The sequence below is a fragment of the Chinchilla lanigera genome, unplaced genomic scaffold, assembly GCF_000276665.1.
Source record: "Chinchilla lanigera isolate Chin_1 unplaced genomic scaffold, ChiLan1.0 scaffold00121, whole genome shotgun sequence".
Classification (NCBI taxonomy): Eukaryota; Metazoa; Chordata; class Mammalia; order Rodentia; family Chinchillidae; genus Chinchilla; species Chinchilla lanigera.
In genome coordinates, this window is record NW_004955522.1 from 3,971,661 (window position 1) to 3,993,418 (window position 21,758).

Sequence of the window (21,758 nt, forward strand, 5' to 3'; positions counted from 1 at the left end):
CAAAGGAAGATCATGCAAACTTTGGGAAGCTTGTGAAGAAGATGGGGAAAGAGAGAAGGAAGAAATAAAAACAAGAACAGAACAGAACAACAAAAAAACTAGAAAACACATTCAAGCTCATATAAAGACAAAATAATCAAGAAAAACAAAACAAAAAAAGAGAGGAAAAAAGAAAATAAGAAAAAAATGTCCACTTCATGGTGTGTCTCTGCTGTCTCTGGTAGATAACATGGGAAGGCAGGGTCCAGATCCAAGTTGATTAGTCCCAGCAAGCCAGCTGCAGCTTTATAGCAGGGTGGTGGATAATCCTGTTGTGCCTGCACCTTTAGTTCCACGGAAGTTCAGGCTGGTTTCTGGCTGTGAAGCTGGAACCTGACCTGTTCAGCCTGCAGCAATCCATGCACCTCCTGCTGCCTTGAACTCTGCTCCCTGACCTCCTACCAACTTGAGCTCAGCTCCATGACCCCAACACCATGAGCCACTTGATGGAGCCAGCAGTTGCTCTGAGTTCTGAGCTCAGCTGGCCCTTCTTCAAGGTGGCTCCTGGCCAATCACCCTTTCCTGGGGGATATCTGAACCCAAATAACTCACCAGCCAGTGCAGTATGCTGCATCCACTGCTGTGTTCCACTGTGCATTTCTCCATGGGGGTCTCTGAGGTCACCAGTAGTTACCATGCATCTTCAGGTTGACTCTCCCACTCAGTGATCACCAGTAGTTACCATGCATCTGCAGATTATCTCTCCCACTCAGTGAGTCAGAGCTCAGGGAGAAGGTGAAGCTTGCCACCACCTTTTTCATTGAAGATTCTCTCTTCACTCTCCCCATGGACTTGAATTCTCACTTCAGCTCCTTCCTGGGTCCTGGGGGCCCACTTTCCTCCTCCTCTTCACACTGCTATATTCCAGTGTCTGGACACCAAATCTCAGAGAGGCTCTTTCTCTGTGGTTTACCAATCTGCCATCTTAGAACTTGCTTCTTTAGAATATGTCTTTCTCCCCTGTGAATTTCCTTTTCCTTTTTTAGTAATCACTTTATTGAGGTACAGTTTGAATACTATTCTATTAGTTCGCTTAAAATGTTGGGTTTGCTGGGCATGGTGGCACATGCTGATAATTCCAGCACTTGTGGGAGGCTGAGGCAGGAAGATTGATGAAAATTTGAGGGCAGCCTTGGCTACATAGTGAGTTCTGGGATTACAGGTGAGTGCTGGGATTACAGGTACACGACCAAACCCAGCTTGTGGCCACGCTTGAGAGAGCACAGATGTCTAATATCTGGTTTAAGTTGTCAGCTTGCTCTGACACAGTGACTATTTTTGTTGTTGTTGTTGTTTTTCTGGTACCGGGAATCGAACTCACGACCTTGCACTTGCCAGGCCAGTGCTGTGTCGCTGAGCTAAATCCCCAGGCCCCACACTGACTATTTTTTTTGTGCTTCCCATTTTCCTTCCTCAGGCCCTGGTAACCATGAATCTATTTTTTGTCCCTGTGGATCTGAGTATTCTGGATATTTTACTCAATTTGTACCATTTTGTGTTTGGCTTCCTTCACTTAGCATTGTGCCTTCAGGACTGTAGGGAATATTTCATTCTTTAAATGGTTCAGTAGTGCCCATTCTATGGAGAGACCACATCTTGCTTCTCTGTCCTCAGTGGGTGGCTACAGGGTTGTTTTCCTGAGTCTGTGGTGACAGACATCACTTTATCCCACTGCTCCACTCCTGGCTCAGAGCAGGGTTCCATGAACACTAATGTGGCCCCATCTCCCAGGTCCCTGGCCTGACCCTTGGCTTCACCCTTTGCTGGAAGTCGCTCTAAGCCCTCTGGAGCAGCCCTGCCAGAGAGAGGAGGTACAGGGCCAGCACCCAGGGAGGATGAGTGTCACCACTGACTCACAGGCTGGGACACAGGCTGGGCAGCCCTGGCCCGTTATCTCTAGGGGCCAAACTTTAATGACTTCCATTAGGAAACCATGCGGAAAGCCCCACGCTGTGATAATATATCTCCTGGGCACAGGCTTCATTTATGTCCCCACTGGAACATGTCTGGAGACTCTTGATAACAAGGCAGATCTGCAGGCTAAATTCCATTTTCGCATTCTGATAAAAACTGCAGGCCCTTAGGCGCTGAATTCACCTCGGTGATGTCGGTTTCTGATGTCCCTTAACCTCTGTGTCCATGAGGCTCACACGGAAAGTGAGCGGGACAGAATCAGCATGATGCCAGCGTGTTTCCAACCATCCGATCCCACCACCGGACCTCCATGAGGGCTTAGTGTGAAAACCAAAAGGTGATGCGTTTGGTCTTGGTGGGGCATCAGCTCCCGTGATGAATGCGATCATTATGGACTACAGACGCAGACTGATCACACTTTTAGAAAGGAATTCTTGTGAATTTTCCCATCGCCCTAACATATTTCCATTTTCTTGTGGCTCCTTACGCACTTGCTCCCCGGAGGACAGGCACTGCCCGGCACAGTGGCGGGAGTGTGGTTGGCCCACACCGTGCTTGCTCTCTCCACTCACCAGCGCACACCACCGAGTCTTCAGGGCAGTGCCTGAGCCTCTTCACCACATGGACGCTGACTGTACTGGTCCTGCACTTCTGTGAGTCTGGCAGGGGTTCTGCACACCCGTTTTCCTTTGTTATGCACAGTCACCCCTGCTGTGAGCGTTTTCTTGCGTGGCCTGTAGCAGACACCACCAGTGCCCCGACTGAGTGCTTCTGAATGCAAGCTGGCCCTCCGTGGTAGCTGGTTTGATAAGCCATGTCCACTGTCTCCTTGTCACCGTCGTCTACAGTGCATTATAAATAACATCCCGTGCACATTGTTTGTGACGTCAGGGTGCCTCCTTGTCACATCATTACTCTGGTTCTCGTGAATTGCCCACCTTGCTTGTTTCCCCACTCTCCTGCTGGTATCTCCTAGCTTCACCTTCCAGATGACTCTTTTGCACCTCAATCCTCATTGAGGTCTGCTTCTTGGGGAGCCCAGGCTTACATAGGTACATCCAGAGCTGGGACACCTGGACCACAGGGCACAAGCAGCTCCATGATGCCAGGCCCTAGTCAAGTGAAATTAATCATCTTCCTGTTGGGCCTGTCACAGATCCCACCTGAAGCCTTTAGCTTATAGATCCCGAGCAGCTCTGGGTGCCTTCTTGAGTGTTTCAATCTCACACTTGGGGACCAAGCCTCAAGGGCAGCCGGTACGCTCAGTCCTGAAGTGGTGAGCGAATTCTCTTGATATTGAATGCAGCTGTCTGCAGGTGAGCCTCGGGTTGCTCATGCGCCCTCAGTGTGCTGTTCTGTGGGGTGGCTGGTGACATGGACCTCGAAGGACTCGCAGCCTGGGATACAGAGCAAGTTGGGGGCAGGGAACCTTGCAGAGAGGGTGTCTCAGGGACAGGTCAGAATGGCAAAGCCTGGCTTCTCATGAGCACCCAGAACCACATCAACAGCCATTACTCCAGTTCTCCACCACCGAGAGCTCTATCATTCCTGGTCCTGCCTTCACACATTTAAAAACAATGATTAGTGATCGGACCGAGACCCATACAGAACCAGACCAGACCTTCTGACATGAGAGGAGTCTTTATTGGGCTGGAGAGTGACACGGTGGGCTGCCCAGCAGACGAGGACAACCCCAACTGAGCAAACCATGGGGTTTTTAAGCTATTTTCCAGGGAGGGTGTCCGAGAGCCAGAACAGCTCCAGCATGGGTGTCCATGGGTCAGAACAGCCTGTGCGGGGGTGGGTTGTCCGTCAGAGTTGAACGTCTGGTTCTGCCAAAGCAGATGAGGGTGGGGTTGGCTTTTGTCAAGGGGAACTGGGGGGAACAGGTGAAGAGGAAGGAGTTTTTATTACCGAGAGTTTAAGTCCCCCATGGGGCAGGTTGCCTTATGATTTATCAGTTAGTACATGTTTGTAGTGTGTAATATTTACATGTGGAGGTGACTCTTCTTAAAAGAGGTGCAATTGCCTCCGTTTTGGCTGAGCTTGACCCTATTTCCATAATATGTACAGAGCTGGCTAGGACTTTTCCTTATCCCTTCAGTTGACTTTAAGCAGTGCGTATCGGTCTAGCCGAGGTGCTGATGGTAATCTTTGGAGATGGCAGGCGTTGTTTCCTTGATTCCCTCGTGCTCCCTTACATGAACCAGGATGAGGCAGGATGTGTGAGCCAATGCTCCATACTGTCAGCTGGGACTGAGCCTCAGGAATAGAGGCTATGGCTTCCTGGGGCTTCAGAGATTACACATCAGAGCCGAAGCACAGACCCCAAAACATTAGATACTATCTCAGTCGAGATATGTGATTACTCTTTCTGCATATCCTTCTCTCTGCATATGGCGGAGGTGATTTCAGGCCTCCTACCTGGCCCAGCTCATGGCACTCATGTACTTCCCACCACTCTCACAGTCACTCATCCTTAAGCCACTGCCTTCTTCACAGATGAATAAAATCTGGGTTCAGTCCTGGGTCAAGGCCTTTGTTCCAGATGGCTATCATCATGGCTGGACCTAGGACCCCTTGGCTCCCCATAACTATAATTATGCCTCAGTGTCTTTATTCTTACCGTGGGTTGCACTGGAAGTGGTAGATTGGAATTAACTCACTAGAATTCCGATAACCCTTCATGGGATCACAAATATAACTTCCTGGGCCGTGAGGAGGACAGGGAAGGGCTCTCTCTACATTCATCTTAGCGGGTAGGGTGGGTACATATGTTGGTTGTGCTAGTTTACATTCCCACCAGCAATGTAGAAGGGCTTCCCCCCCAACACACACACACACCATCTCCAGTGCTATTTTTGAATTCTTGATGATGGCCATTCTTTCTGGGATAAGATGGAGTCTCTGTGTTGTTTTAATTCGTCTTTCTCTGAGGATCAGCAACGGTGTTCACTTTGGCAGCATGTATCCTGAGGGCCAGCAATGTCGGGTATTTTTTAGTGTATTTACTGGCCATCTGTACTTCTGAGAAGTGTCTCTTCATTTTCGTTGCCTATTTTTTTGATGGTCTTTTATTTGAAGGGGGTCTGACTTTGTTGAGTTCTCTGTAGATTTGAGATATTAGACCTCTGTCAGAGTAGCTGGCAAATATTTTTCCCATTCTGTCTACCTCTATACTTCTGAGACGCTGTTTCCTCTGCTGAGGTTTCTTCCCCTCCACACTTGCTCATACGCTTGCCTTCTTTTTCCAGAATAGCTCACACATCAACCTGTTCTCCGCAGCCTGCTCACATCTCACAGGAGCTAACTGTCACATCTCCTCTATCCTCAAAGTAGTTTCATCTTGTGTCTTAACACTGTTTAAAGGTAACAGCGGGGCTGGGGATTTAGCTCAGAGGCACAGCACCTGCCTGGCAAGTACAAGGTCGTGAGTTCGATTCCCGGTACTGGAAAAAAATAAAAATAAAAAAATAAAGGTAACAGCAAGCTTTAAAAAAAAGAGTAAGAGAAGAGTAGAAAAGAAACTACAAGAATTTGACTGTGAAAATACGTTCGCTTCTAGACTTTCCACTTCCCACGTTTGAAATCATTTTGCTTAATGATTATTGTAGGTTGAAACGTGTTTCTCGGGAAGATCTATTGAAGTCCTACTCTCTGGTACCTTTGAATGTGGCCTTATGTGGAAATAGGGACTCAATAGCTGTGATCAAGCTCTGATGAGGTCACATGGGAGTAGAATGGTGACCGTGAGGGAAAGAGACACTGGGACACAGAGGCAAGAGCACTGTGTAGAAATGGCTTGTGAACAAGCCCCGGAGTGCCAGCGGCTGTGGACAACCAGCTGGAAGAGTCAACAGTGCTCCTCCCTGGAGTTTCCCAAAGATTATGACCCTGATGACACCTTGAGTTTGGACCTCTGGCCCCACTGAAATAAACTCCTGCTTGAAACCACCTGGTTCGTGATACTTTGCTGTGGCAGCCCTGGGACACTAACATGATGAGGTCACGTGCCATCAATCACCTGTTCACCCATTCACTGCACGTGTGGTGAACACCTGCTACACACCATGCACTGTTAAACTTTGGGTTTTAAATGGAGACCAACATGGTGAGGTGCAAGTTTCAGCCAGGTCACCTGGTGGCCCCTGGGAAGGTGGTTGCAGAGGCGGGACCAGAGGTAGGGTGGCCCATTCGGATGCTGCCCCAGAGAGGACACAACTGAAGGAGAGCACCCTATCAATTAGTTAGGAGGCAGAGCTGTCGGGGCTATCGCCCAGGCTATAATCTGAAAGTCATTTTTTAAGCTGAATTTTTATCTGGCATTGCCACTTGAGCTCTAAAGCACATGACAGGAAATGGAAGTTTTCTGTCTCGAGCATTAGAAGACAGGAATGCCCGCCGTGTTCCAATCTGGTCAATTCTTCCTCCTAAGCAGGGCATAGTGCTGTTTTATAAATTCTAGCACTTTCTTCAGGATTTGTCATGGCAGCTCCCTCATTAGACTTTGAGCTCATTGAGACCAGAAGCTTTGGTCCTGCCTCCTGTCCTCAGTGCTCAGCGGGACGCTGAGGCTCAGTAGGGCTTCCAGAGGGACGAGCCCTCTCACGCGTTAGCGACATAGTTCCGCTCCTTTGCTCAGTGGCGTTTTCCCTCTGGGAGCCCAAGGACGCTGTCCGGCCACCGTCGCTGTTCTCCCTTGAGAGGGGCGGCTGCCACCTCTGTGGGGACTTTGCCTGTCACCTTGCACCCTGCTCTCTGAGATGTCCTCGTTATCTGTTCAGCTTATCACCCTGGCTAATTAAAAGCATCAATTTAGAGACTAACTTAATTGGAAAATTGCAAAGTAATTTAGATATGATAACGTGGTCTCCAAAAGGGAAACATTAACTTGGTAACAAGAGATACAGAGTTGCAAAATAAGGCATTGGTGTTTTTATAGTGCGAGCACACACAAGCACACACACACACACACACAACCTCTCTTTGATTTCAGATTTTATTTCTTAACTTCACGGTTGTTTGACCTCAGAAAAGGGCAGCCACCTCCCCTACCCCTGGCCCAAATCCCCCAGGTCAGAGGGTCCTACGCGCATACCTTCCACACAGGGTGCGACCTCTGGCCCAGAGCACGACTTTGCCAAGCTTCGGCGACCTCTTCCATGAGGTGGGGATGACTGCGGCTTCTACCTGAGGAGCAGGGGCATCACGGGTGCCCAGAGCAGCCCCAGCACCCTGAGAGACAGCTGCCTTCCTTCGTCAGCCCCAGAGTTAACCAACGTCCTTCCTCTTCCCAGAAGGAGGAGGCCCAGGCTTCCAGTGGGGGTGCCAGGCCCCCCAGGACAGACGATGTGACTGCACACCCAGCCCCCACACCCAGCAGGCCCTCTGCTACCATCTCTGGATGGCTACTGAGGTGGCGCTGCCAACGTGCCCAAATGTGTGACGTGGGAGAGTGCCAGGAGGGCCCCAGCCACCCAGGACAGCCCCCAGCCCAGAAGGCCAGGCCTCCACGCAACCCCAGCCCTCTTCTCCCTCTATTCTGTTTTTCTCTCAGCAACAGGAACCTCAGCTCCCTACACCTGTTGACAACTCCCCTCTTCTCCCGCTGGCCTCTCCCGGCCCTGCCTCATGTCCCGCCCTGCTGCCTCAGCCCCACACAGAGCCCTCCTGCCCTCCAGAGCCCGGAGCCACCTGTGCGGCCATGCCAGTACTGCCCTGTCAGTGGGGCCCTCCTCTCACCTCCGTCCGCCAACGCCTGGGGACCCTCAGGTCTTGGCTCAAGCACTGGCCTCCCAGGAAGCTCTCTGTGATATTCCCTGTCCCCACCGTGCACCTTCTGAGGACTTCCCGCTCCTTCCTCTGCTGCCACAGGGCTGTCCCCTGTGACACGGACCTGCTCTCACTGGAGGTGGGAGCATGCAGGGGCCGCCATGTTTGTGGAGCAGATGGACGGATGGGTGAGTGAACATGCGGGCTCATTCACACTCTCCCCTTGTCAGCCCCGGCCTCTGTGCCACTGAACCCTGGGCATCCAGTCATAACTACTTCTGTCCCCTTAGACACATGAAATGCCATGTTCACGGCTCTCATGCTGGCTGAGCACTGTCAAGAGAAGTTTCTGGAAATGTTCCGGCTCTGTCCTATACAATATGGGGACCAGTGTGAGCCAGGAACTGACTTTAATTTCACTGGAATTAATTTATATTTTAGTTTAAATGACCATACGTGGCTGGGGACCTGGTTCAGTGGCACAAGCGCCTGCCTTGCAAATGCAAGGTCCTGAGTTTGATTCCCAGTACAAAAAAAAAAATGACGATATGTGGCTAGTGGCTGCTGTGTTGGACAGCACAGCTCAGCTGTCACATGGGACCTGCCTTGGACCTCGTCTCTGATTTAGGACTCCAGCATCTGTAGTATTCTTCCCTTCCCTTCCCTTCCCTCCCCCCTTTTCTTTCTTTTGGCCTCAATATGTAGCCTGGCCTTGAGCTCACTACAGTATTCAGGCTGACCTTAAATTCATGGCACTCCTCCTGCCTCAGCCTCCTGAGTGCTGGACAACAGCCATGTGCCAGACTTAGAGCACACCTGTCCCATTGTTCTTGCCCCCCTTCCGAAGCTCTTCTGGAAGTCCTTTTCCAGAGCCTGTAGTTCTGCTGTCCTGGATGCCTCAGTGTCCTGAGTCAATTCCAGACGTTGAACTTTCACGGTCATTTTGACTTTGAAGTCACACAGCGCCAGATCTGGCGAATACGGTAGATGAAGACGCACTGCGACGTTTTCATGAGGCTGCCTCTCCGCTGGATGGCACTCACCAGCAGCACTCACTTTGTTTTTGATCACACCTCCTAAAGACACTTAGGAAAGGACTTCCAGAGCTGCTGCAGAAAGCCGCAAGGAGCACGGGATAAGTGTGTTTGAGGTGAGGGGGAGGATTCTGAGGAGATGGTCAACAATATGTTTTTCACTGTAATAAAATTTAAAAACTTAAACATTCACCATATATTTTGATCACCCATTTATCATAATTGCCAATTTAATTGGGGGGGGTTGGTGCTGGGGATAGCACCCAGAGCCTCACTCTTGTTAGGTAAACCCTGTACCACTGAGCTACACCCCAGGCCCTTTTTATTTACTGTTCTGAAATAGAGTCTCACTAAGTTGCCCATGTTGACCTGCAACCTGCAGTTCTCCTGCCTCAGCCTCCTGAGTAGCTGGAATGACAGTAGGTCTGGCTATCATTTCCAGTTCAGAGCTCAGAACTCTGAGCGTCCGAGACTGGAGGGAGTGGCGCAGACTCTCTGTAAGCAGAAAGGCTGAGGCTCCCGTGCAGAGGGGCGGCGGGGGCGGCTCATCTCCGGGATGGTCCCAGCGACCCCTGGGGCTCGGGCCCCACTTCCTGTGGTACACAGCTGCCTCTCTGGGTCTTGGCCGGCCCTGTGACTGGCACCACGTGAGGGTCGGCGGGGAGGGGACACCGCTAGGGCTGGGTCTCACCTGGAAGGAGCCTGGCTAACTTGCTCCTCTGTCGGGATTCTCCTTTTGGAGCCTTTGCTCCACTGGAGACCCCGCGGGAGGGCAGGACAGGTCCTGAGGCTGCGAGGAGAGACAGAGGTGCCCGCCAGCATGCGGCCCTGGGAGGAGCTCCAAGAACTGAAGGCGAAGAACCGTCCCTCCAACCGCCAGAGCAGGGAGCAAGGCAAGTGGTCCCAAGTGCTGCAGAGTTTGTCACACAGAAATACCTGGACAGTACTTGCTTTTTCCTGTACCGGGCGTTGAACCCAGGACCCCTCATGCCTTCGGCAAGCTCTCTACCACTGAGCTACATCCTCAGCCCTTTTATTTTATTCTGAGACAGGATCTCACTAAGGTGCCCAGGCCGGCCTTGCACTTGCAATCCTCCTGCCTCAGCTTCCCAAACGGCTGGGCTTCCTAGCAGGTGCCACACATCTGGCCCCCGCCTTCCTGTGCCCTGGCTATTTCCAGCCCTGTTTCAGGGCAGCAAATGCATTGCGGAAATGGTGGGGTGCACACCTCGGCTCTTCGGGGCTTCTCTGCCCACCCCCAGCTCGGGGACACACCAGACAGCTGAGTTCCTGCTATGAACACAACGTACGGATGACGGCCCTGCGGGCTGAGGGGGCGGGCTGCACCACGAGTGACAGCACAGCCGTGAAGGGCCGGCCCAGGGGCCGGGACGGCCAGGTGGGAGACAGCGCCTCCTGGGGACAAGTGTCGCATCCTGCCCTTCCCAGAGCGTGAGGACACAAAACGGACGGGGTGTGGGGCCCACAGGGCCAGACCATGCGCGGCTCCTTGCCAGCTCTGTTCATAGCGGGAAGACAAAGGTTCCACACGAAAGCACCCCAGGACTCCGCAGGCAGGACTCCAAGGCCTCTGGAAAACGGATGCCGCTAGGCCAGGGCTCCCAACAAAGAGACCATCGTGGGAGCCCAGGGGGGCAGAGGCGGGTCCCGCCACCACTTCCGTGTCCCCAGAATTTGGCACACAGTGGGTGTCCGGCCTGAGGGCGCAGGATTGCTCCCCGCGTAGTGGGGGCCCAGAGGTCTGGGTTGAATGAATGAATGCATGAATGACGCTGGATGGCGGGTGGGGGTCGCACCGCCCGTGGTGACACTGCCTGTTCCCTGTCACACGCAGGCCGTTCCTTCCTGCTGCCTCAACCATGACATTCCGATTTGGGCGGCAACCGCTCCCCGACAGACACCTGTGATTGGTTCAAAGAGATTAAGGCCGCCCTGCCCTTTTTGCTCTTGATTGGTCTCTAGTAGTCACATCCAGCCAATGGGGCTTGAGAGAAAACCTTGGGGGGCCGAGGGACGTTCCTCTGGTGACATGGACACGAGGCCGGGAGCAAGGCATCGTCTCTAACCAAGCACGACAGCCCAAGGACAGGAAGCTGCACTCAGGGTGGCAGCAGAGAAGGCGGGGATGGGCCCCGGCGGGGGGTGACCCAGGGAGCACCCGAAGGACCAGGGCCCCAGCCTCAGGGCGGCTGGATAGGCCGGACAGACGCAGGGTGGCTCGCTGTGGCCAGCGTCTTCTCCACTCTAAGTGGCTGGACTTCATCCCTTTGCGCTGTATACGGTGAAGCCATAACCTCCAGGCCTCAGAAGGTGACTATTTAGAAACAGAGTCTTTTACAGGGAGATTCAAGTCCCTGGGGTAGCCCCGATCCAGTTCGACCATGGGGTCCTCATGGAAAAGGAAGCGATGCTCAGAGAGACATCAGCCTGGCACACACAGGACAGAGACAGCTAAGGGGGCTGCAGGAGAAACCAGACCTGAGTGCAGCACCGGGGGTTGAACTCGGGGCCTTCACACTGAGCTACATCTCCAGCTCCCCCAACACTTTTTAAAAAAATTTTTTTTTTAATTTTGAGACAGAGTCTTACCAAATTGCTAAATGCCCCAAGCAGGGCTGGAACTTTCAACCTGCCTGCCTCAGCCTCCCGGGGAGCTGGGATCACCACGCCCAGCTCAACACCTTGCTCTTGTACTTTGAGCCTCCACACCTGTGAGAAAGTACATTTTCAGACCCGTGAGGAAATAAATTTCTGGAATTTAAGCCGCTCGGTCTATGCTGTTTGTTATGGCCTCCCCAGTAAACAAATTCAGATATCTGTTGTTATGATCAATATATTATCACCATTATTTACGAATAAATAGCCCTTTATCTCACCATTGTTCCCGCAGCTTGGAACCTGGATGACACAGCGCGGCCCCAGCGTTATGAGCAGTGCAACATCAGCCCATGCCCGGCCTTCTTGGTGCCCCTCTCCCAGCGACATATCTGCCCATTGCTTCCTCAGTACGAATCCAGCCAATCTCCACCGTGCCCCGGGGCTGCACCCGCTGATGTTCGGCTGCCGGCTTTTCTTCCATCTCTTGGCTGCTGTGTGACCCGGGCGAGCTGGTTAGGTCCTTTGACTCTGTCATCTCCTCCACGGTGCTAGGAATACGCATGCGCAGGCTTGCATCGGGCCGGAGCAAGCCGGGACCTGTAAGGGCCCTGCAGAGAACTTGACGCATGGAAAGTGCTTGAAGGATGGAGGCCGTCAGTTTTCCGAACTTACAGAGAGGGACGAGAAAGGAGGACACAGTCCTGTTCTCACTTGCATGTGTTCGTTGTCATCTTCCCGAGCCTTTGGCCAGCGCCAGACGCATTCTACCCTGAGCTGGGAGCAAGCAACCCTGCCGCGGGTGCGCGGGCTCGGGACAGCCGGTGAGACACAGGGCAGTTACTATTCGACTTCCTGGCAATGGGGGGCGGGGGGAATGACACTGCTTGGTGATGGTGCGAGGCCAGGTGCTTTGGCCGGACCTGCTGTTTATCATGGCCTCCAGATTCTGCTGTCTTTATATCCCTTTTCTGCTTAAAGAAAAAGGCTCAGATGGGGTACTGCAGCCCAGATCCACAGAAAGAAGGGGCCGGAACTCGAATCCAGCACCCACATAACCCCGCAGCCTCCAGCCTCTGGGACCTGGGGCCCGGCCTCTCTGGCTTCTGCTGCCGTGCTCACACCCGGACACTGAGAGCCGGGCGCGAGTAAGGTGCCAAGGGCTGGCTGCGAATCCAGAGGCTCTGAGCCAGGACATCTGGAGACACCCCACTGAAACTCTCCACAGGTGACAGGGAGGCAGCCAGGGTGGGGCCCAGCCGGTCAGGACTGAAGAGGTTCTGCAGTCCTGGGCCTGGTGGGCCCCACTCGGTCGGATCCATAGAGGTCAGCAGCACAGCCTTTTCTTTTCCTGTTTTTCTTCTTTAGTTTTATTTTACATTTATTTTAATTGCCACATAAAACAGAAAAGTTGTACGCATTAAGAGCACATAGGGCATGGTGGCACATGCCTGTAATCCCAGCACTCGGGACGCTGAGGCAGGAGGATGGTTGCAAGTTTAAGGCCACCCGGGCTACACAGTGAGTTCAAGACCAGCCTGAACCACATAGTGAGACTCTGTCTCAAAAACACACACACAAAAAGAACATATACGATGTATGATGTTTAAATCAGCAAATTAGTCACAGCCTGTTCTTATTCTAACCAGAGAGGGAATGGCTGATTCTTCTTTCTTCTTTCTTCTTTCTTCTTCCCCTTCCCCTTCTCCTTCTTCTTCTTCTTTTTTACCTTCAGTACTGGAGGTTGAAGCCCAGATCTTCACACTGAGGTACATCCCCAGCCTTCTCCTTCTCCTGCCTTTTAAAAAATTATTTAATTTTATTCTGAGAACAGATCTAAGGAGCTAAATTGCTCAGGCTGGGCTGGAAGTTAGGATCCTCCTGCCTCAGCCTAGTTAAGTGAATCCCTTAACTCTTTACCCAATACTCACAGCAATATGGATTTAAGGTGCTGTGGTGACATCAAGACACACGAATACTGGGGCACCCCGGAACTGTCTGGAGTGGTCGTTTCACCCCCTTCATAGACCAGGAAGTTGAACTGAAGTTGCTTTTTACAATTCTTCCATTCTGGAGAAAAGTCTGGGTTCTTGTCTTTACTTTTTAAATGGGTTCCTAACACACTTTTTCTGTCTTCTTCCAAAAAAGAAGATAATGAATTAAATTGCTCTGTATGAGTGATTTTTAGGAGGGGGAATCAGGATCCATTAGTAAAACCAAAAGCGAGGAGCCCTCCCCATCTCTCCAGAGGGCCCCCACCCCGTGGGCAGCAGCCTCAGCGTGACCCAGGACTCGGGCTCCCCGCCTCCTGGTTTCTGGCTGGTGGTGAGGGTCTCTCTTTCGCGCCCGGCTCTCAGAATGGGTCACTGTGGGCAGGCTAACTAAGCCTGGAAATGCGCTTTCCTTGGTTAAGCCAAAAGTGAAAGCGGGGAGGAGAGTGGAGGACACGCTAAGAGGATTGACGATTAGCCGGGACACACGCTTCGGGAATTGACCTTTGACCGAGGGACACAAATAAGGCCAGGCAGCAGCCGGGGCGGAGAGCAGAGGGGCGTGCGAAGGAGAGAGCGCCGAGCGGCTCCTCGTTTCGACGCGGCGGTCCCTGCGGGGGTCGCTCACACCCGCCAGCCCCATGGACGTTATATTCGGCAGGAGCAAGAAGGAGCAGCTGGAGCCTGTACGGGCCCAGGTGACAGGTGAGCGTTCTGCAGAGACGACTGGCTCTCCTCACGCCGAGGTGGACATCTTTTTTTTTTTCTTTTTTGTAAATTGCTTTTGGAAAACAGCATACAGGGGTAAAAAGACGTGGAGTCCAGACACACTGTCTGTGCGTATGTGGGGTAAGAGTCTGCCGAGAGGGCAGGAGTCGTTCTCACGATCTCCGGGAGCAGTGCTGGGGGCGCTCTTGTCGCTGCCGAGGCGATGGGACACGGTGCAACATGCGGCTTAGCCGGCTGCCTGAGCGGTTGCGTGGGCGCATCCCGGCCTCCGCCTGTAGCGCCCCGAGCTGCGCGCGCGCTCCCGCCGCACCCTGCACGCCCCGGGCCACCGCAGAGCCGGAGGAGACCGATCCTCGTGGCTTGCTCCTTCCCCTGCCGCCCCCTCCCCTGTTCCCTTTTGGGTGCCATGTCCCTGGAGCCGGCGCCTACTCACCAGGGCAGGCCCTCCTCTGCGCTCGCAGGGACCCAGGGCTTCGCATCTGAAAACAGCTCAGGTGCTCACCTTTCGGTAGGTGGGTTGGGGATGTTTTCCACCCGCAGAGGATGAGAGCAAAGGCTTTTGTGTATACTTTTCCTAGTTACAAAACTAAGACTCAGCCCATAACTCTTCCTCTATATGTGTGTAGATGAATATTTTGTATGTAAAATTTGGGAGTAAATTAGGATGTATAACGAAATAAAAAGCTGTATCCCCATCTCTTAAGCACTATTCTTTTCCTTATTCTCAGTACTGTACTGGGGATTGAATCTAGTAGGGCCTTTACACTGAGCTATATCCCTAGTCCTTTTTTATTCTGTATTTGAGACAGATTCTCATTAAGTCATTAAATTGTCCAAGTGGAGCTCAAGCTTATGATTGTCCTGCCTCAGCCTCCCATCTTAAGCACTATTAATATGTGAGTCCTGCTCCCTCTAAGTTCTTACAACACAGGTACATATGTATAGAGAGAGATAGATATAGATATATAGATATATATAACTACGTTATACTTGAGCAATATAAATAGATATGAATGTTTTTTGAAATATATAAATATTTTTCCACAAGCAAATGTGTGTTTACAATGAATAAATTAATGTTGGTTTTTTCAAGGCAGGGTCTTGCTATGCAGTTCCTAGAACTCACTATGTAGCCCAGGCTGGCCGTTAACCTGTGGCAATCCTCATGCCTCAGCCTCCTGAGTGCTGGGATTACAGGGGGCGCACTGCTGTGCCTGGCTACTTTATTACTTTTAAAAATATGCCAGGATGCCCACCCTTTTGCTCTGGGATCCTGCCTCCCCTTATGGTCAGTGACCTCATGGAAATCCTTGGAAAGTTTAGAAAACACAGATCCTAAACCCTGAGGGGTTGATGGACACCAGAGACCCTCTAGAGCAGTGGCTCCCAAAGGGGGCCCCTAAGCACCCAGGAGAGCACCAATCCCTGCCCCCTGCCCCCAACACCCAGCCCTCAGCCCCCAGCCCTCAGCCCCCCAGACCAGACAGCAGGGTACAGCCGCCATCCTATCCTCACAGCCCTCTGGGTGTTTCTGAGTGAGAGATGGGAAGCTGAGACAGGAGGGGCTGTGATGTGCCCAAGGCCACACGGCCCGCTAGTAATGAGCCTGCAACGATGTATCCAGGCCAAGGGCCTGAACAGACAGCTGGGGCGCTTGGGTCCACGCTGTGCAGGGGTGGGGGGCCAAGGTTCAGGCTTCAGTCCCGCGGTGTATTAAGGCAGAAATCAGCCTCCAGGGTACAATGACCAGGGAGTCCTTGGGTGGGACACCAGCAGTGTCTGCTGTGGCACCATCTTAGTTTTGATTGATTGCATACGGGGATTAAACCCAAGGTCTTCACCCTGAGCTACGTCCCCAGTCCTATTTCTGAGACTGGGACTCACTGTGTCACCTAGACCGGGCTCTAACTTGTGATCCTCCTGCCTCAGCATCCCAGAGATCGGGGCTTATTGGAGTGAGTCACCATGCCTGGTTACAGACCGTCTTAGAACAGCATTTGCTGCCCATAGCAGGCCACGTGGGCACTGCTAAACTGTCTAGTAGACACATTCAGAAGGTAAAAGGAAATTGTCAAAATAAACTTTTAAAATTGTTTTTGATAAATTTGAATAGTATCTTCCATTTAAGACAACATGAAGTTACTATGAAACATGGCAAGTGATACTTTGCTTTTTTTCATACCGAGTCTCTGAAACCCCGGGTGTTTTATCCAGGCAGCACACTCTAACTCAGACCAGCTACCTTGACTACTCAATTGCCCATGCAGCTGACGGTGGCCATATTGGACAGCACAGTTCTAGAATGTTCTTTCTTATGTCTGTGTGAGGCTCTGTCAGGTCACCTGTAGTAAGGGCGGTTGCACCTTCCTGCTCTCCTCCCTGTGGAAGTTCTGTACTCCTCACTTTAAATTTTGAGACAGGGTCTCGCTAAGTTGCCCAGGTTGGCCTAGACCTTGTGACCCTCCTGCCTCAGCCTTCCGAGTAGCTGGGATTGCAGGTGTTCACCGCAATGCCTGGCACTTATGCCCTTTCTAGAAGTGGCTGGAATATGGGAACAGAAGCCATGAGGAGGGTCGGGGCTGTCCGGCCTCAGTGTCCTGCCAGGGCTGCTCCTTTGAGCTGTTTGGTTGCGACATGGAAAATGGCATCTAAACATTCTTTCTTCTCCCAGGCAGGATTCCGCCCTGGTTGCAGGGGACTCTGCTTCGCAACGGACCCGGGATGCACACGGTGGGCGACAGCAGGTACAACCACTGGTTTGACGGCCTGGCCCTGCTGCACAGCTTCACCATCAGGGACGGTGAGTGTTGTGTGACGACCGGCAGATGCCGCGCATGCGCTGATTCCGTCCAGGTCCGCAGGGTGGGGGTCCGCGCTGAGGGGCGCAGGCGGAAGTGAGGGCAGAGGTGGGGCGGTTCCTTCCGGGGGCGCTGGAGGAGAAGCTACGCCCTTGCCGTCTCCAGCGCTTCATGGCTTGTGGCTCCATCTCGGTCCTCCAAGCCAGCAGTCCTGCAGTCTCAGTCTGTCTGTCTCTCCCTTCCTTTTATCCCCTCCCTCCATTGGCACAACTCTTTCTGTGCTCTTACTTCCCTGCCCCCTTCTTTTTCTTTTTCCTCTTTGAGAGATGAGCTTGCTGTGTAGCTCAGGCTGGCCAACTCACTGTGTACCCCAGGCTGGCCTTGAGCTCAGCGATCCTCCTGCCTCAGCCTCCTGAGTGCTGCATTGCAGACGTGTTCCGCTATGCCTGGCTTCCTGCTTCCCTCTTAGGAGGACGTGTACAGATAACCCAAGATAACCCCCACCTCATCACACCTACCTAGTCCCTTGGCTATGCCAGGGAATAGATTTCCAGATTCCTGGAATCAGGAAGTGGACATCTCGGGGATGGGGCATCACGCAGCCCTCTACAAACTTGAGTTTCTCTGGGAAAGCAGCCAGCTACCTTTTCAGGTCATCTTGCAAAGCAGTGAGCTCTTTTCATGATGCAGGAAGAGCTGAGGGCCATTACAGGCTTTGGACAAGACCGGAAGCGAGCGTATCTAAAATGTCCGGGCAGGTGTTCAGACTCACAGGCACTGTACAAGGCATCACGCGCGATCTGTCTTAGTCATAATCTGGGGTCGGCAGGAGGAACGGGAAGCGGGGAAATTCTGCACTGTCCCCTGCCCTTCCGCTCTCTGGACCCCGAGCCTGGGCAGGGCCTGGGGGGGGTGTGGCCTGCCTTGCAGGGCAGTGTCATCTGCCAGGTTCCCCCCTTTTGAAAAGGAGCAGGGACTCTTCGGGGCCAGGACCATAGGACGCAGCGGACAGTCCTGTCGGTAGAGGGGCAATGTTTCCCCAACTGCACTCTTTAATATTTGCTACAGAGAGTTTCCCAGGTGCTTCCCTAAGTGCGCCCCCAACAGACACACAGCTCAGCCCTCATGAAGAAGGCACCACTGGGTCCAGGTGAAGGACCAAGGCCCAGAGAGGCCGAGTAACTTGCCCAAATGCACAGCGCTCGGAAGAGGTGTTGAAAACCCAGTGCTGCCCCAAGTCAGAATTCAAATCCTAATCGTTGTGCACTTCCACCTGGTCCCCCTCCCACCAGCCTCTCCCTACCTCCCCAGCTCAGTCTTCTTGTTGCTAATGTTGACACAGCACAGCCTGGCCGCACCACCCCTCTAGAACACTCAGTGGCTCCCTGTTGTCTAACAATAGAAATATAAACCAAAAATGTTAAGGATGACCTCTAGCCCCTTGGCCCAGCCCCACAACCAAGGTAATCAGAAATGCTGTGGGCTCCCCGGGGGGCAGACTTCTGTAATGTTTAAAAAGTGCCCAGGTAGCTAGGCATGGTGGCATAGGCCTACAATCCCAGCTAGTGGGAAGCTGAGGCAGGAGAGTTATAAATTCAAGGCCAGCCTGGGCAATTTAGGGAGACGGTGTCTTACATTTATTTGTGTATTCTGTATTTATTGATTTATTTTTATTGTAGGACTGGGGATTGAGCCTAAGGCTTTTATACTTTTTGTTTTCCCCTTCAGTCAGGATGACTGAATTGCTCAGGCTGGACTATATTGGGAGTTCAAGGCCAACCTGAGCTACATAGACCTTGTCTCATAATAATAATAATAATAACTACAATAGATTGGGCAAAGGAGGCAGAGTGGAGTGGGGGAAGCTGCATGGTATAGGAGTGTTCTCCTCCCTAAGCCTACCAGGATTCGCATGCTGGGGAGTGTGTGTGTGTGTGTGTGTGTGTGTGTGTGTGTGTGTGTCCCTTCGGCCCAGCGAGATGTCACACTTGGCCCTGCTGCAGAGGCTGGGCCGGAGCGGTCTGTTTACTGTGTCCCTTTGGAAGGAATGTGGCTAGTTGAGTCCTGGGAGGAAGGGAACCTGGTGGCTCCATCTTTAATCTCAAACTCACAGTCCTGCGTCAGCACTGAGTGATTCCAGAGACAGTTCCCTCTGGCCCCGGGGGCTCCGTGCTCCGGGCGCTGCTGGATGTTTCAAAGAAAAGCGTGGCCTGAGTTTGCGTTTCAGGTGAAAAGAATTCAGCCTTTTCGGGCCAAGCACCCACCTGAGGGCCCCAGAGCGCCGGAGCCCGCGCCTTGTGGGCGGTGATCTCCAGCGAGTGCGACCAGAGAACTCGCTGACCCTGGAGCCCGCTGTGTGCGGCCGGAGGCTGAGGACCAAGTCTGTCTCCCTCTGCAGCTCCCATCCCCTCTTCTCTGCCCAGAAGGGAGCCCTGAGCATGGTGTGTGTCACTCTGCCTGGCACAGAAGACTGGGTGGGGAGATCTTAGACGGGGAGATCCCTGGGGCACCCGAGTGGCCTAAGGGGATCACAGGGTCCTCAAAGAGAAAGGTGGGTCTGAGTCAAAGGAGAGGTGTTGTAGTTTGGGGTTTTGCAAGGGGAACAGTGCAATACGGGACACTTAATTATAAGATTATTTTTAATAATTACAAAGAATCATATACAAAAAGAGAGTGCAGGAAATCTGTCCACACACTAAAGACCAAAGAATCCAGTTGAGGGCTTGGATCACACCATAATGTCCTGCATGAGTCCAGCTGAAGACCTAGAGCCCACAACAGTGCCTCCCACAAGTCCAACTGGAGGCCTAGAGCACACGACAATGTCTCATGCAGGCCTGTTTCGCAATCTGCACTGGGAAGGCCCAAAGTTCAGTGATGGAATCTAGAAAGTCTGTGCCATTGGGATGAAGGATCTGTGCTAGCAGGCTGAGGGATCTGCACTGGAGCCAGAAAGTGATGCTCAAAGTAAGAACCAGAGCTCCCCCATAAAGTCCCACAGTCATCCTCAGCAAAGTGAGGTCCTGAGCTCCTTCAATGATCAGGACAGCCGAGTTCCCATCAGGAAAGCCAACGCAACAAGCTTCTCCAGGAGACTGAGCAGTGCACCTTCTTCCCCTCCAGCGCCAGGAAGTACTGCTAAAGTGAGGACCAGAGCTCCCCAAAGTGAACTGAAGCCATTCTCAGTGCCAACAAGCTCCTGAGCTCCTCGAAGGATGAAAACAGCCAAGTTCATCAGGAAAGCCAGCATGACAAGCTCCTCCAAGAGAACCAACAGCTCCTTACAGTTCTAACAACACCCAACATCTTCTCTAACAGCTTCCAATAGCCTCTCTCCTTCTTCCTCTCCAGTTCTGCCTCTTATGCTGGGGGAACAATCCTCAGGTGGGCCTCCCACACCCAGTACCATGCTCACTCAGTTCAGCTGGGGGTTACAAATTGACTGCCAGGTGTCAATCCACCACAAGAAGTGACGATGAAACAGATCCCAGAGTGACAAAACCACAAACCAAGGGATGCAAGAGTCCCTGGAGCTCAAGAAAGCAAGGGGTGGACTCCCTGCCAGTCTCGGGGAGGAATTAGCCCTGCAGGAGCCACCTCACTATGTCTTCCAAAACCGTAGGGAAACAAATGTGTGTTGTTTTAAACCATGAAGTTTGTGACCACTCGTTTTAGCAGCACAAGAAACTAACAGAGTCTAGAGCAATGGTAGGAAACATACAGCACGTGTGCTGCAGTGGGCCGTTTACATCATTGAAAGGCTCTAAAAGGTTCGCCATTGCTGATCTAGAACCACCTTGGGTACTCTCAGGTTGGCCTCCACGGCCTGGCCACGAGTCCCTGCTTTATGCAGTCACGGAAAGCTGCTCCAGCAGCTAGATGAATTCTGTATCAAACAGAGTTCTGACCCTCTACCCAGGACTGGGCTTAGGTGGCCCCCTGGCTGTATTAGATAGTGAATGTTACTCCAGGAGGCTGACACTGTCAACACAGGCTTCTGAAGGCAGGACTCCTCCCGCTGAATAGAATCATGGGGAGAATACAGTTTTCTGGACCCATCCTCCAAGACTTTGCCTTCTCTGAAGGGTTACTAACATGGAGGGAGGGATACCAAAATGGAGGAATGAGTGTGAGCACAGCAAGAAGGATATCAATATGGTGGAAGGTGTAGCAACATGGTCGGAGGGATGCCAATACAGTGGGAGGGATGACCAATGTCTGAAGAAGGCTGGGCAAGGCAGTTGAATGCGTTTGTGCCTCAGTTCCCCCATGCAGAAATGCAGCTAAGGCAAGCATACTTTCCTTACTATATTGCTGAGTCTCAAATGAGAAGATGTGGGGTGTGAAAGTGTACCCCAAATGCTGGTGTATCAAGCCCTCACTTTGAAGGAGCCCATCCTCGGGGACTGTTGTCCCCCAGTAAAGCTCCCAGAATGGTGGGCATCACCTTTAAAGCTCTGTAAAGGGGCCAGCCTGAGACTAACCTGCTGCTTCTCTTTCAGGTGAGGTCTATTACAGGAGCAGATACCTGAGAAGTGACACCTACAATGCCAATATCGAGGCAAACAGGATCGTGGTGTCAGAGTTTGGAACGATGGCATACCCCGACCCCTGCAAAAACATCTTCTCCAAGTAACTGGCCATTTTGTTTTTTTGTTGTTGTTGTTTTGTTTTTTGTTTTTTTTTTTTTTTAAAGAGTAAGAGAAGGATAACAATAATGGGGGTGCTTACCAAATTACAGACAAAGAGGTAGGAAATTATCAATGGTTATTGTTTTACATATTGTTATCTACAAGATAGTTTCTCAGGAAAACAAATAGACAAATAATAGTGAGTTAGAGACAAAAGAGGAAGGAGATTATCAA

The 21,758-nt window shown here is 52.1% G+C and overlaps 1 protein-coding gene across 1 annotated transcript in view; it reads left to right on the forward strand.

The window, feature by feature from the left end:
• Positions 1-13,854: 13,854 nt before the first annotated feature.
• The window catches only part of Bco1 (beta-carotene oxygenase 1), a 32,602-nt gene continuing 24,698 nt past the window's right edge, over positions 13,855-21,758 (forward strand). The window contains exons 1-3 of the mRNA XM_005409358.2: positions 13,855-14,071; positions 16,767-16,895; positions 21,396-21,525. Of these exons, the coding sequence (XP_005409415.1) occupies positions 14,008-14,071; positions 16,767-16,895; positions 21,396-21,525 (323 nt within the window). The 5' untranslated portion in view covers positions 13,855-14,007. The remainder of the gene's footprint in view (positions 14,072-16,766; positions 16,896-21,395; positions 21,526-21,758) is intronic.